Source organism: Lissotriton helveticus, chromosome 2_1, assembly GCF_964261635.1.
Source record: "Lissotriton helveticus chromosome 2_1, aLisHel1.1, whole genome shotgun sequence".
Lineage (NCBI taxonomy): Eukaryota > Metazoa > Chordata > Amphibia > Caudata > Salamandridae > Lissotriton > Lissotriton helveticus.
Window position 1 is genome coordinate 1,701,390,237 of NC_136059.1, and position 13,867 is coordinate 1,701,404,103.

General features: G+C 44.4%; 1 protein-coding gene across 4 annotated transcripts in view; it reads left to right on the forward strand.

Annotated features, from left to right (window-relative positions):
* The window catches only part of ZNF462 (zinc finger protein 462), a 215,161-nt gene that overhangs the window by 193,322 nt on the left and 7,972 nt on the right, over window positions 1–13,867 (forward strand). For all 4 annotated transcript variants that reach the window (XM_078676655.1, XM_078676658.1, XM_078676657.1 and 1 more), the window contains 3 exons: window positions 1,414–1,663; window positions 3,155–3,291; window positions 12,886–13,109. In XM_078676655.1, coding sequence (XP_078532781.1) covers window positions 1,414–1,663; window positions 3,155–3,291; window positions 12,886–13,109 — 611 coding nt within the window. The remainder of the gene's footprint in view (window positions 1–1,413; window positions 1,664–3,154; window positions 3,292–12,885; window positions 13,110–13,867) is intronic.

Consider the following 13,867-nt stretch of genomic DNA (forward strand, 5'->3'; position numbering starts at 1 on the left):
TTTTTTTCTGTTAGTTGCCCTACTTCCTCATGCAGTAATTGTATCCTGCTCATCTGTTGCCTCTGAGATGGCGATTTTTTAGTAGGTAATATTATTGTTCTCACCTGGGGGTGCAAAGATTTTTTTGCTCTGCCACCAAAGTTACCACTTGTTTGCCTCATTACAAAGTTTGCTGGTATACCCTAGTCTGTGACCATGTTCTCCACACATCAAGATAATGGACCCACTGACGGAACATAGTTGGAGAATGTGCAACATTTTTCTGCAAGTTTACTTTTTGTGTAATTTTTCTGTTCACGACTGCCTTGCGCAAGAGATGAACACTAGCTGAATGTTTTATGCAGATCCTTTTAGTCACTTGTGTTATACGTGATTAAGGATGTTCGCACATAAATCGTAGCAAAAGTCACGATTTTCACATGCATGTGGCAAAGTTTCCCCTAGATCTTCACTAAGGTAGCAAAAAATCTTTGAACACCCTTAAAAGTCGTGATGTGCGGTTTGTTTTGAAAATTGCAGTCCGTGATCCGCTCAGTCATCCACAGAAGGGCTTTAGTTCCAGTGCTTCGAAGCCCGATACTGCCAATTTCATGCTTTTAGCCATCAGAAATAAGCAAACACTTGATCACCTGACCCTAAGCAGATGATTTTGCAATCCATCCGTCTCCGGTTTTGAAATAATTTAGATTGGAAACTTTGCTCATTTTCATAGTATGCTCCCAAAATAAGGTATTTTATTGTTTTATGCTGCAGGACAACCCCCATCAAATTCCTATATTTAAGCATTATTGGGGTGATGAGACAAATTAGTAATTTATCTCATTTTCAGGTTGGCCAGTGATGCTTTAAAGACAGGTATGTTAAAAATTATAAATTAATTTTTATGGCGAAGACAAATGGCTTGTTATTTGTTTCTTTTGCCTCTAGTCTCACTGCAAATAAATGCAAAGGCAGTACAGTGCAATGCACAGATCAACACATATATGACCTTACTCAAACTTCTGTTAACTTCTATAATAGATTTCTACTTTTATTTGAATATAGAGGGCAAGCAGAGCTTTCAGAGGTACTTTTCAACTTTGTGTCTGAAGTTCTCATGCTCAAGGTAGTAGGCCTCACCTAATTCCTGCCCAGTTAAGTCTGGATCTAGTCTTTAGTATATGCTGGAGTAGCTAACTTGGTGTCACCTCCTGCAGTCCCCCATCGAGCCATGAAACTTGTGGTTGTAAGTGTGCTTTATTTAAAAACAAGTAACAAAAAACTAAAAAAATTCTGTATGGAAAAAAATAAAAATTCAATGCCTTGTACAACCCCAGGGGGTGTTGTCCTCTAATTAATTAATTTAGTTTACTGACTCTGCAGACTTTGGAATTCTGACAACTAAATTCACTGTTTTCCTCTGTCTTTCTACAGACAACTCTTATTCTGAGCCTCCTGATGTTCAGCAGCAGTTGAATCATTACCAGTCAGCAGTGTTGGCCAAAAAAAATGGCCATGCTGGGCCTGGAAGCAGAGGTGACCAGAAACCGGAAGCCGTCCATAACTGTGAATTCTGCGACTTCTCCTCTGGTTACATCCAGAGCATCAGGCGTCACTACAGAGATAAACATGGAGGGAAGAAGCTGTTCAAGTGCAAAGATTGCCCTTTTTATACAGCGTTTAAGTAAGTTTGTAGGTAAATCTATTTCTTGGATGGCGTGCGGAACAGTGTGTGCCCCTGGTGTGCTCATGGGGCAGCTTTGAGTGGTGAAATCGAATGCGCCAATGTTTGAGACTGGCCGTGATGGACCTTCTGGGCAAAAGTGGTCTCTGGCAAAAGTAAAATATTTTAAAAGCTTGCTGCTAGTTGTGTGCTCTGCACCAAGCTGTGTTCTGGTCTCTGGAGTTCATCAGGTGCATCTCCTTCTATGGTTTTATTATTATTTTATTTAGTAGTACGAGTGCAGGGTAGTGATGGTGTAGGAAGCTTCTGTATACAATGTGCTATTTTTATTGGAAAATCCAAGGATTGAACGCCCTGCAATTATTGTTGTAATTCACAACCCAGTCAGTTCCTCAAAGCAACTTATAGCCTATCAGCAACGGAAATGCCAGTGTATTTGTAAGTACTGTAGCTTTTACACGGATTCATTTAAGAGAACTTCATGCAAATGCTGAGTGAGTGTCACTTTCTTCTTCTGCCATGTGAAGGAGATGCCAGCCCCTCTACTCTACCCCCCCCCCCCAATGTTTTTTTAAATATATGTAGTGACTGTTTAAGCGCTCTGTCTATTAATGCCCCATAGCCTCCAGTGTACTTGCCAAAATATTTTGTGTGTATGTACTAACATGTATGTATTTTTAATCTTATTTGCCGAAAGTACAGCAGTGCTCAGAAACACTTCCCCCAACTATTGGAGGATTTGAGTTAATAAAGTAAATCATCTTTGAATATTTGAGGATATTTCTATGCCTCTTCTATGAGTTTCGGGGGAAGGCATATAGATATTGTATCTTCAGGGAGGCAACGATAGACTGGGGGCTTGAATGATTGGAACACAGCAGACCTGTAAATGATACACATTCATCGCATCAGGAGTTTCAACACAGTAATGTTTTTGGTAGTACTCCAGAGCTGCATCACAACTGCTCTGCGGCTCCAGCATCCAGGTGCCTTTGCATGGAGTTAATCTATTTAAACATGTATTAATTAATAATCTCACAAATTGAACTGCCATTTGAACCATCTTCTTGGTAAAAACACTTTTTCAATGTATACTCTTTCAAAGATTGTTCACTTGCCTCGCTGTAGTTTCTCATTTCAGTTAGGAGGTTTAATTCTGTTGATGTGTTATTGCATCTTTTAAACTTAATGTGATGCTTGTCTCAGTGTTTTACTGTTTCAGTCCCTTCCCATACATATTCATTGGCATTTTTACAGATCACAAACTTCTCTTGCCAATTTTGAAAGCAGGATTAGAAAGTAGTTATCCTAACCCCAAACAAACGTTTCTTAATGTCTGTCTACCTCCAGCTATTGCGCATTTGCTGAAATCTCCGAATGGAGGTAAAAATGCGTACTTAGCATTGTAGACATCCTTGTGTTTACTGTTGAAATAGATGGGTTTAAAGATGGACCCTGCTAAAATGTTGTCTTTATCAAACGCGTTTCTAGGTCTGCTTTTACTATGCATGTCGATGCTGGGCATTCGTCGACTCCTGAAGAGGGACCCAAAGATTTACGCTGCCCCCTCTGCCTTTACCACACCAAATATAAGCGCAACATGATTGACCACATAGTCTTACACAGAGGTAAGAAAGTGGGTATTTGTACGTTACTCACAAATGACCATTGCAGGACAAGCACTTCCTTTTTCGATAATTTAATGTTGTGTTCAGCTTCCTGAGCGAATGACCATATATTAACAGTTCATCTTTGTAATGAAAGGGGTCACTTACGGAATCTTAGAGAAGACATTTTAAAAATGTTTGTTAGAACGTGTATGCGCAAGGGCTAATATTATTTGTCCTGCAGTCTCTAGTTTTCTTTAGTAAAAGTTTTGTTGTGTGTGCGCGTGTCAGTAAGTTAGTATTTCAACATTCAAGTGAATTCACACATAAGAGTTTTAAATACAAGCCAGTGGTAGTATGTTGTTTCAGCTTGATTCTTCTACAGATTCACATGCTGCTAATGGTTGGATCCAGAATTATTTGTTTCATTTTGTAAATTAAAGTTTGCCCTTAGGGGGTTAATACGATTTGTCACCCAACCACTAGATGGCAGGAGTATGCCTAATGTATACCACATATCAAACTACAAAACTATTGTAACAGGTAGATACTATTTTCCTTTCAGAGCATCAGTGGTGTTTATGAAGGCTTTTTCTGAAGAGGTTGCATGGTTTCCCTTTTTAGTTATAAGAGAGTTACCAGAGCCCTGTCATACACTAGTGGCATTTAGTACAGATCCTGAGCTTGTTCTAATTCTAGTAAGCATACTTCAGTGCCTCCACCACATAACATATGTTTGTTTGCAGGAAGGCATGGGGCTAATTGGAATGCACAGTATTAATGGGCTGTAGTTAATGTTTACCAGCAATTTTCAGGCCATTATATCTTCTCCTTGTGCCTCGGTGCTGGAACAGAAGTCCTTGGAAGGACACTTTGGGTAGTGTTATTTGCACAAAATAATGTATAGTTTAAATTCCCAATAACATCTAACGTTTGTGAAATCAAGCATGGGAAAAAGGATGTAGAAATAATGCATAGTGAACTAGAAGCTAAGGAGTAGGAGTTATAAAATTGATCATCAGATTCCCAAATAGCACTTCATCATTATTCAGACTCGACTACCACACAAACTTTGAACGTTTTAAGACTGACTGTTTTCTCGAGATCGGTGGCCTGATGTGATGTCAGCAGCAGGACAGAGAGGAACGGCTTAAATTAAACCTATTAGGTAGACTACTAGTTTCAAAAGGTTATCTTCTGTGTTGAAGGATCCGTTTAATGCAGCGGTCCTTCAATGGTTTTGAGTAAAAGAGCGCTTCAGAATTAAGGTCATCATTAGATCTGCCCCCCCCCCCTTTTTTTTTTTTTTTACTTTTCTCATAAGTGTGTCCTTCTAGGCCTCCCCTACTAACAACGTAATCTGTCTTTTGGCAAACAGACCAGCTGTATCTAATGTATACTTAGAGAGGGTTTTGTGTCCATCCCTTGCTCACAATTAGATGGGCTTTCTTGTATTGCAGCATTTATATTGTGTTTACTGCCCCAGGAAAATTACCTTCATCAGATGCTTCTGGCCAAACTTATATTTGGTGAAGTGCAAAGTGTTGCTGTGAAGTTGAGTAGGTAAATCATCCATCATTGTTTATAAAGAGCTGAATGTCCATCACCAGCATTGTTGTGCAGCCCAAAAAAGAGCCATCCCCAAATGAACAGACATGGAATAACTGAAGAGATCTGTTACACCTTGGTGGTCAGTTTGGAGGACTTTAATATAGTCCACGGCTGCAAGTCCCAAATATATACAGGCCGACTCTGCCTGTCCAGTGTTCTGTTTCGGATTCTATGGCTTTCTTCCCTATTGTTGTGGTGGTCTTGGCCTAGGAGCATTTTGGTTTCCTGTTTTGTTTCAATGAGTAAATCCATCCACAGTTGATCTCAGATCTTGCAGTGCATTAAGGGGTGTATTTTCTCCCTCAGTGTCTTTCTGCTTCCCTGCTCCTTTCTACCCCACTCTGTTTAAAAAAAAAAAAAAGACTCCGCCCTCTGCTCTACACTGTGGCTACTCACCCCACCTGCTGCTGTATCGTCGGGCACCTGCTGAAAAATGTTTTTTAAACTATTCCAAGATGATCATACTGTGTGTGCATGCCTGCACATTAGCCATCTTGTAATGGTTTTTGTTTTAGTAAAAAAAAAAAACTTCTTGTAAGGTGGCTACCATGTGTGCACATAACCTGTACTGTGGCCATCTTGTAATTGTTTTCCTTTTAATGTCTTTGAGATGGCCGTGGTGCATGCATAGGAATGCACGGATGCTGTTTTGTAATGATTTTCCTAACATTACAACAAAACCATTACATGATGGCCGACGAGCATACCCATGGTCACGTGGTGGCCATCTGGGGGAAAAATAAGCTTTAGCAAAGCCAGTATGTGTCGCGGGCGAGATGTATCCAGTATGTATCACGGGCGCGACCTATTCGTGGTGCCAAAGCTTGTTTCCTTTAATCTTTTAACCTTTATGCCAATCACACCACCATTGTTAATATCTTTTCTGGGAGCCGTTGCTGACTGACATTGCTATATTTGTTATATTCTAGACTTTTAATGAACACATTTGCTACACACGGGTTTTCTCTATCACTATGAGGGTGTTATTTAAATTTTTTTAGTACATGATTGTTCAGTGTATATGTCTTTAGCTCATTGCTGCGGAGAGGTACTAGATTGAGATCCAACTACATATCATTACAGTGGCTGAAACGTTAAATATGGTCATCTGAGCGAATAAAAAGTAGTGATTATTTTTTCCCCCCAAGTTGTGTATAATAAACCCACTCCCTAAAAGCTCCTTCGACACACGGACTCTTTCACATACAGTACATATTGTTCAATTGTCAGAAAAAAAACAATCGGTGTTTGTCTTGCTTATGGTGTTCGCATACTACATATTTTGTTCTGTGAAAAATTGAAAAGCATAACTAAATGATAGTGTTCCTAAATTTTTTTTTTAGAGGACATTTCCTCATGCTCCAACTTGCTCTCAAAATGTAACATAATAGAAAATATTTGGTTATTTTTGGGGGACAGGGAGCCCAGTATAACTATTTTGCCATTGACATGAAATACTTTATAGACTACTCATTAAGCTGTAGTTCATAGTTCTAGTTTTGGCATGTGGGTGTCAGTGATGGTTATTCTTTTCTTCTTAGTATTGGAATAAACTTGGTAAATTGGTTTAAAAAATACATTCTCACTAGTATCAAATAGTGCATTAAATTGCTGGTTCACACTAGTTTGTACGCGTTTGACCAGAGCATACTTTTCTTTCTAAAATATTAGACATTAATTGAAAATGCATCACTGGTTCTAAAGCAGAGCGCAATTCTATGAGAAATGGGGATATGTCCTATAAAACCAGCACTCTTGTGAGTAGCTCTGCATGATGCAATGCGCCACACACACAGTTCTGTTTACCTAATGAAAAGCGCGGGTGACTTAGAAGTCTTCATGGACTGCAGTAGTTGGTTAGGAGGCAAGGTTGGGCTGCGCCTTAATCCCACTAGACTCGTTTAACTAACCAGAATTTTGTCTGCTAGAAAGAGGGATGGATACACATTGTCCTGTTGCAAACAGCATTTTTCCTACTTTCCTTTTGCAGAACCAAACTTACATGTGCTATATTGCCTAACGAACTGAAAATATTTTTTTTAGTATTAACTAAATACACAACCATATTGTTTCATATTCTACTATTCCTGCTGCAAGAATTGATTTGAAGCTGTGAGATGGACTACTGCACGATTCTCCATTGCTTTAATTGTAATTTAATGAGTTCAATCAATCAAAATGTTTCCTGTTGTGTTTTTGGAATGTCACCTCAGAACTCACTTAAAATTCTACCTTTATTAAATGTTTATGGTGTTCCATTACCTTGTGAATAATAAAATCTGAAAGAAACCGTTAGTTATAGATTCCTTACCTTAGAATTACCCCAGGCGTCAGTCTGGATCTGGAATTTTTTTTGTTGGCAGTACCCCTGCGCGTCGGTCGACTCCACGTCCGTCGTTGGCGTCAGGGTCCCGGGATGACGTCGCGGAAGCTACATAGGCGCCGCCCTTGCCCGCTGACGTCCGTTCTTTCTTTTTCCGCGCCAGCAGGCGCAGATCCAGAGAGAGAGGTCCCCCCAGTCACTTTTTGACTGACTTTTTTGCAACTTTTGTCGACTTCTTTTTCGAGTCTTAACATCGACTCCTGGTGCACGAGGTATGCCTGGTTTCAAGGCCTGCGTTTCCTGTACTCAACTGATGTCGATGATGGATCTGCACCGCGTGTGCCTCTTCTGTCTGGAGCGCAACCTTGACCCCAAGTCGTGCTCAGACTGCCAAACCATGGCCCCGAAGTCTTTGTGGGAGCAGTCTTGAAAGCTACTCAAGGCCCGGCAGTCGGCTCCGCGTCGTTCGAGGTACCGGTCGTGTGGGAGGTCACGGGACCGACCGCGGAGCCATCACCACTCCTCGTCTAAGTCTTCGCACTCGGGATCAGGTAAGTCAAAGCACAAGAAGTCGAAGAAGCATTGTCGCTCTTCGACTTCCCCTCGTCCGTCGGACTGGAGAGAGAAACTGGGGGATGCCAGTGTTCTGGACACCTCGCAGACCTTGGCATGTTGTCTCCGCCTACCATAGCTACAGAGGAGGGAGCGTCTTACACAGTGGTGTTGCGTAGGGCGGGCGAGGTCCTAAACCTCAAGCTACCTACTGTGGCAGTCAGGACTAACCTCCTGACAAGTGCTTCAGCCAGCAGTGAGCCCTTCAGAGCCCCTTCTGCCATTTAATGAAGCCCTCACGGACGTCCTTTCGGGGCACCTGGCCCAGGCCCAACACAGGGGCTCCTGTGGATAGGATGGTTGCCCAACGCCGGCTCTCCCAACACCCCTCCCTGAGATCTTGGTAGTCCAAGCTTCAACGTCCCAACCGATTTCCCTAACACACCACCAGACAGGGAATCCAAGAAGCTGGATCAGCTTGGGAAGAAGTTGTTTCCTTCCTCCAGCTTAGGGCTGCGTTCGGTGAAAACTGCATGCCTCTTGGGCCGTTATTCCCACTCCGTGTGGGATACAGTGGCGCAAATGCTGCCTCAGTGTCTGGGGGAGGACCGGGCCGTACTCTCCTGTGCTGTTGCCGAGGGAAGAGACGCAGCAAAATTAGCCATCCGCTGTGGACTGGACACTGCCGACTCACTGGATAGGACCATTTCAACGTCGGTGGCACTTCACCGTCACGCCTGGTTGAGAACGACTGGCTTTTCTGGGGATGTCCACAACACCTTGATGGACATGCCTTTTGATGGCCATCGCCTGTTCAGCGACAAGGCAGACCGTGCACTAGAGCGCTTTAAGGACTCTGGCTACTTTCAAGTCCTTAGGCCTCTCCATCACGCACCCTGCACGGTCTGCCTTTCGCCCCTTTCATGGCCACGGAAGGGGTGCCCCAACACGTTCCTTTCAGAGCCACAGGCCAGCGCAAGCTGTTCAACCTCAGGGCGGCCGGGGACATGGGAACCACCAACTTGGTTCTGGGGGTCAGCAAGCAGGCTAGTCCACCACCGCCCCCTCTGCAGCAGCCTCCAAACCCTTCTAGTCCGACCTTTCAGGCCCACCAAACGCCAGTGGGCGGCAGGATCCGCCATCACCTCCTCCACTGGTGCACCATCACGTCGTACAGGTGGGTTTTACAGATAGTGCGAAGGGGCTACTCCCTTCCCTTCGAGACTATCCCTCCAGCCATGCCACCCCAGTACCATGGCATGTCGGGGGATCAACTGGCCCTTCTCCAACAGGAAGTTACGTCTCTCTTGGCCAAGGGAGCCATCAAGCGCGTTCCAGCCCCAGAAGTAGGTCCTGGTTGCTATTCCCACTACTTTCTGGTGCCCAAGAAGAACAAAGGCTTGCATTCTATCTTGGATCTCAGGGACATCAACCACTTCCTCCGGAAGGAGAAGTTCAAAATGTTGAGCCTGGCTCAGGGCTTGTCTGCCCCCAACCCTGGAGACTGGATGGTAGCGTTGGACTTGCGGGACGCTTATTTTCATTTTCCTGTCCTGCCAGCCCACCAGCATTACCTGCGGTTCACGGTAGGCCACAAGCACTTTCACTTTACCGTGCTCTCCTTTGGCCTTGCCAGCGCCCCCTCGGGTGTTCACGAAAGTGATGGCGGTGTTCGCAGCTCATTTGCGCAGATCAGGGGTTCCAGTTTTCTCCTATCTTGACGACTGGTTGTTGAAGGCGAGCTCGCCACAGGCAGTCGTCTCCCAACTCCAGACTACGGCCAACCTCCTGCATTCGCTGGTGTTCTCCATCAATGTCGCACCTGACCCCCTCTCAGAAGCTCCTCTTCATCGGAGCAGTTCTGGACAGGACTCATTTTCGGGTTTATCCTCCTGAACAGTGAGTCCGGGATATTCGGGCTATGATTCCGATCTTTCAGCCTCTATCCCGGGTTTCGGTCAGGATGACCCTGAGACTGCTGGGCCTCATGGTCCTCTGCATCCTGCTGGTCGATCATGCCAGGTGACATATGCGGGCTCTGCACTGGGTCCTGAAGTTCCAGTGGGTGTAGCATCAGGAGAATCTGTCGGATTGCGTCCAGATCTTGGAGCGCACTGTACGACAATTGCAGTGGTGTCTCACGAACCAGGATTGGGTCAACGGCAGATCCCTCTCCCTTCCCCAACCAGAACACACCTTCTGGGATGGGGCGGCAACATGGAGGTGGAGATCAGCGGCCTCTGGTCTCTGGCGCAGTCCGAGCTCCACACAACCTTCTGGAGCTTCGAGCGATCCATCTTGCACTAAAAGCATTCCTTCCCTCTGTCCGGGGTAGAGTAGTGCAGGTGTTCATGGACAACACCACCACCATGTGGTACTGCAACAAACAAGGCTGGGTGGGGTCGTGGACCCTATGTCAAGAGGCCCTCCGTCTCTGGAGTTGTCTGGAACATCAGGGCATATCCCCTGGTGGTTCCACACCTGGTAGGTTCACTGAATGCCAGGGCGAACAAACTCAGCCGCAGGTGCATGATGGATCACAAATGGCGTCTTCACTCCGAGGTGGTGCAAGGTCTCTTTCAACAGTGGGGAGAGCCTTGGTTAGATCTATTTGCCACCGAAGAGAACGCGCAATGATAGCAATTCTGTGTGTTGGAATTTCCAAGGCGGAACTCGCTAGGCGACGCTTTTTGTCGTAAGTGGAGTTGCGGCCTTCTATGCGCTTTTCCGCCTGTACCACTTCTGCCCAGAGCATCACCTCTGCGCTCAGGGTGAGTGAGCTACAACAAGCTCTGTCTTCCAAGCCTCCTTTTCTGGCTGTTCATCCGGACAAAGTCGTCCTCAGAACTCGACCTTCCTTTCTTTCAAAGGTGGTCACTTCTTTTCATATTGGCCAAACCATCAATTTGACCACCTTCTTTCTGCCTCCGCATCCTTCAAAAAAGGAAGAGATTTTCCATCATCTGGATCCAAAACGTGCGCTCTCCTTTTATTTGGATCGCACCAGACAATTCCGGGTGGAAGACCAGCTCTTTGTTGGTTACGTGGGCGGTAAGAAAGATTGCGACCGTGCACAAACAGACCATCTCCAGGTGGGTCGTTTTGTGCATCAAAGCCTGCTATTCTTGGCAAAGAAGGAACCTCCAGTGGGGCTGCACGCCCATTCCACCAGGGCGACGGCAGCAACTACTGCTTTGGGATGGGGAGTCCCCCTAAATGACATTTGTCAGGCAGCTACGTGGGCCTCACTGCACACATTCATCAAGCACTACTGCTTGGACAGCCAAGTCCGGAGAGACGGCTTCTTTGGACGTTCTGTTCTCCAGGACCTTCTGGTGTGAACTTAATTCGCAGACCCACCTCAGGGGTTGGTATTGCTGGGGTATCAATTCTAAGGTAAAGAATCTATTACTAACTGTTTCTTTCAGATGAACAAGTTACTTATCTCCGGTAACGATATATCTGTAAGAAAGGTTAGTTATAGATTCCTTACCGCCCCACCCGTCCTCCCCGTTCTATGAACTGACTTCTAGGGTTAAGGATTTCCTGTCAGGGCCCTGGTTTTGTGCACCCGTGGTCAGTGGCTTGCATGGCTCTGATCTTATGGCGTGGAAAGTCGTGTACAGAACTGACGCCAGCGCACAAGGGCAGCATCTATGTAGCTTCCGCAACGTCATCCCGGTGACCACGGTGCCAGCGGCAGACACGGAGTCGACCGACGCCACCTTCCGACGTGCAGGGGTACTGTTGATGAAAAACTTTACGGATCCACTCTGACGTCTGGGGGTAATTCTAAGGTAAGGAATCTATAACTATCCTATGTTTCTTACGGATATATCGTTACTGAAGGTAAGTAACTTGTTCTATAGGGCCTGATTCACAAAGGTAAACTTAGACTTTTAGTCTAAACTTAGACCAAACGTCTAATTTTACGACTTTAGGGATTCACAAAGGGCATTTAAGAGTATTATCTTTATGTTCGCACTCGCGGCAGATATCCGCCCTGAGTGCAGACACAAAGGTAGTACTCGTAAATGCCCTTTGTGAGTTCCCAAAGTCATAAACTTTGACGTTCGGTCTAAGTTTAGATCAAACATCTAAGTTTACCTTTGTGAATTGTGCCCATAGTTTTTTTTTGTCCACACAGGGCCCATATATTTGCTAGCATAAAGGAGGATAACATCCCAGTAGAGTAGGCAAAATTATAAATAGTCCTCCCCCTTCGCTACTATGCCAAATCCATATTCCTGCAAATTTGGTTTTCCAAGCACCTGTAGGTGTGGTTTCTATGAGTTTTATTGCTCCAGTGGATCCAAAAAGCCAATTTTCACTGTGTGTGCAGTTGGTGATAATGCATTACTTTGAGACCTAAATACGTTGATTATTGCATTCATGCTTCTTGTTGAGGTTGTTGCGAGGTATTGTCCGTAGTGTGGGGGTCTCTCTGCTACATCTTACCACCAGCAGAAAAACAAACACAGATTCTGGTTTACATTGATTCAGAGAGCACTGAGCCTATATAAGTGCTTCTAGCCTAGTTTGCAAGTTGCATTTAGTTTGTTTAAAGTGCTATTTCAACTCCTTGTTGCACAGTGTTAATCTTTCTCGAGGATGGTTTTGTCTTTTGTGTAAGCGGTAAACACATTCCCATGTAGTTGTTAATCCAAGCCCTAGCCTGGTTTAAGTGTAGCTGACTACTGAGAGAAGTGATTTACATTCCGGCTCAAAATAAACCAATGACCGGGTGTCTAAGTTAAACTGAGCATGCTTGCCAGACTCCCTCATTTGAAAACCTTAGTCAGTTGAAAGACATAAATAACGTGAAACCTATTTACACCACACTTAACGACACTTTGTGCTAATTCATGTTTATTGTTCTGATTTAACTGTTCTGTGTGGATAGCTAGTGACTATATGTGCACTTAATAAAATAGATGTTTTCTGCAACATATTGCCCACTGTTGCGCCCTGTGCGTGGAGATATCATTGATCCTTTTTTTATGAATTGAAAAAGTCTGACAATCCTGGGTTGCATGCAGAATTTGATGTTGTGGGATTGTATGAGCACCCTCTGGTTGCATCTTTTCAAACAGTACTTTTATCTTTCATATTGCTTGTTCCCTTCACAGAAGAGAGAGTGGTTCCCATTGAAGTGTGCCGCTCTAAGCTGTCGAAGCACCTGCAGGGAGTAGTTTTCCGCTGCGACAAATGCACCTTCACTTGCTCCAGTGACGAAACCTTGCAGCAGCACATAGAGAAGCACAACGAGCTCAGGCCATACAAGTGCCAGCTCTGTTACTATGACTCCAAGGAGAGCGAGGAGCTGGACGATCACCTGAGGGACGAGCACAAGGTGAGCCTCCTCTTCTCCCCACAATCATTTGCCCCATTCTTTTGACAGAATTTAGGCTTTTTACAGCCTGCGTAAGATCACATAATTTTTTTTAATTCAATAGCAATACTTAAAGGAAGGAATTGTACACTTGTGAAAGGCACTCAAGTGAAAGCGGGTCTAGAACACTTGAATGTTAAGAACTGTGGGATTGTTGACTGGGAAAAAATATTCATATGCACTCACGACTGCCCAGAGTAGTAGTAGCTCTGTTTGCATGTTGCAAACATTACGCCGGTTACTAATCCAGCAGCACACTTTTTTTAAAGGTATTGTGCCTTATATTCAAGTGTTTGTTCGTCAATCTTCCAGCTTTCCCAAACTATTAAATTGCGAGGTTTAATCCAGTCAGGTCCATCTGCGCCTCTAATAAGCTTCTTTTGGTGACACCTCGCTTTAAAAGAGCCTGTTTCTACGAGAAGTAAAATGGTTCAATTCAACATCCCTTTATGAAGGCACATCAAAAAACCTAACCCCACACTACTGACCCAACACCACACTACTGAGTTATATCACCAAGCCCGTGTAACATTGCACCTTGTATATGGACATTAAAGTGCCATTGTTTCATGTCAGGCGATCACCGCCTACATATTGCTACTTTAAGTATTTTAGTATGGTGCGCTGTAACGCAACTGTCCACTAGTAGAGTGGAAACATGGAGCTGTAGACTGGTGCTGTGAACTGCAAGAATAAAATTGTAAAGTTGGCCTGGCGCA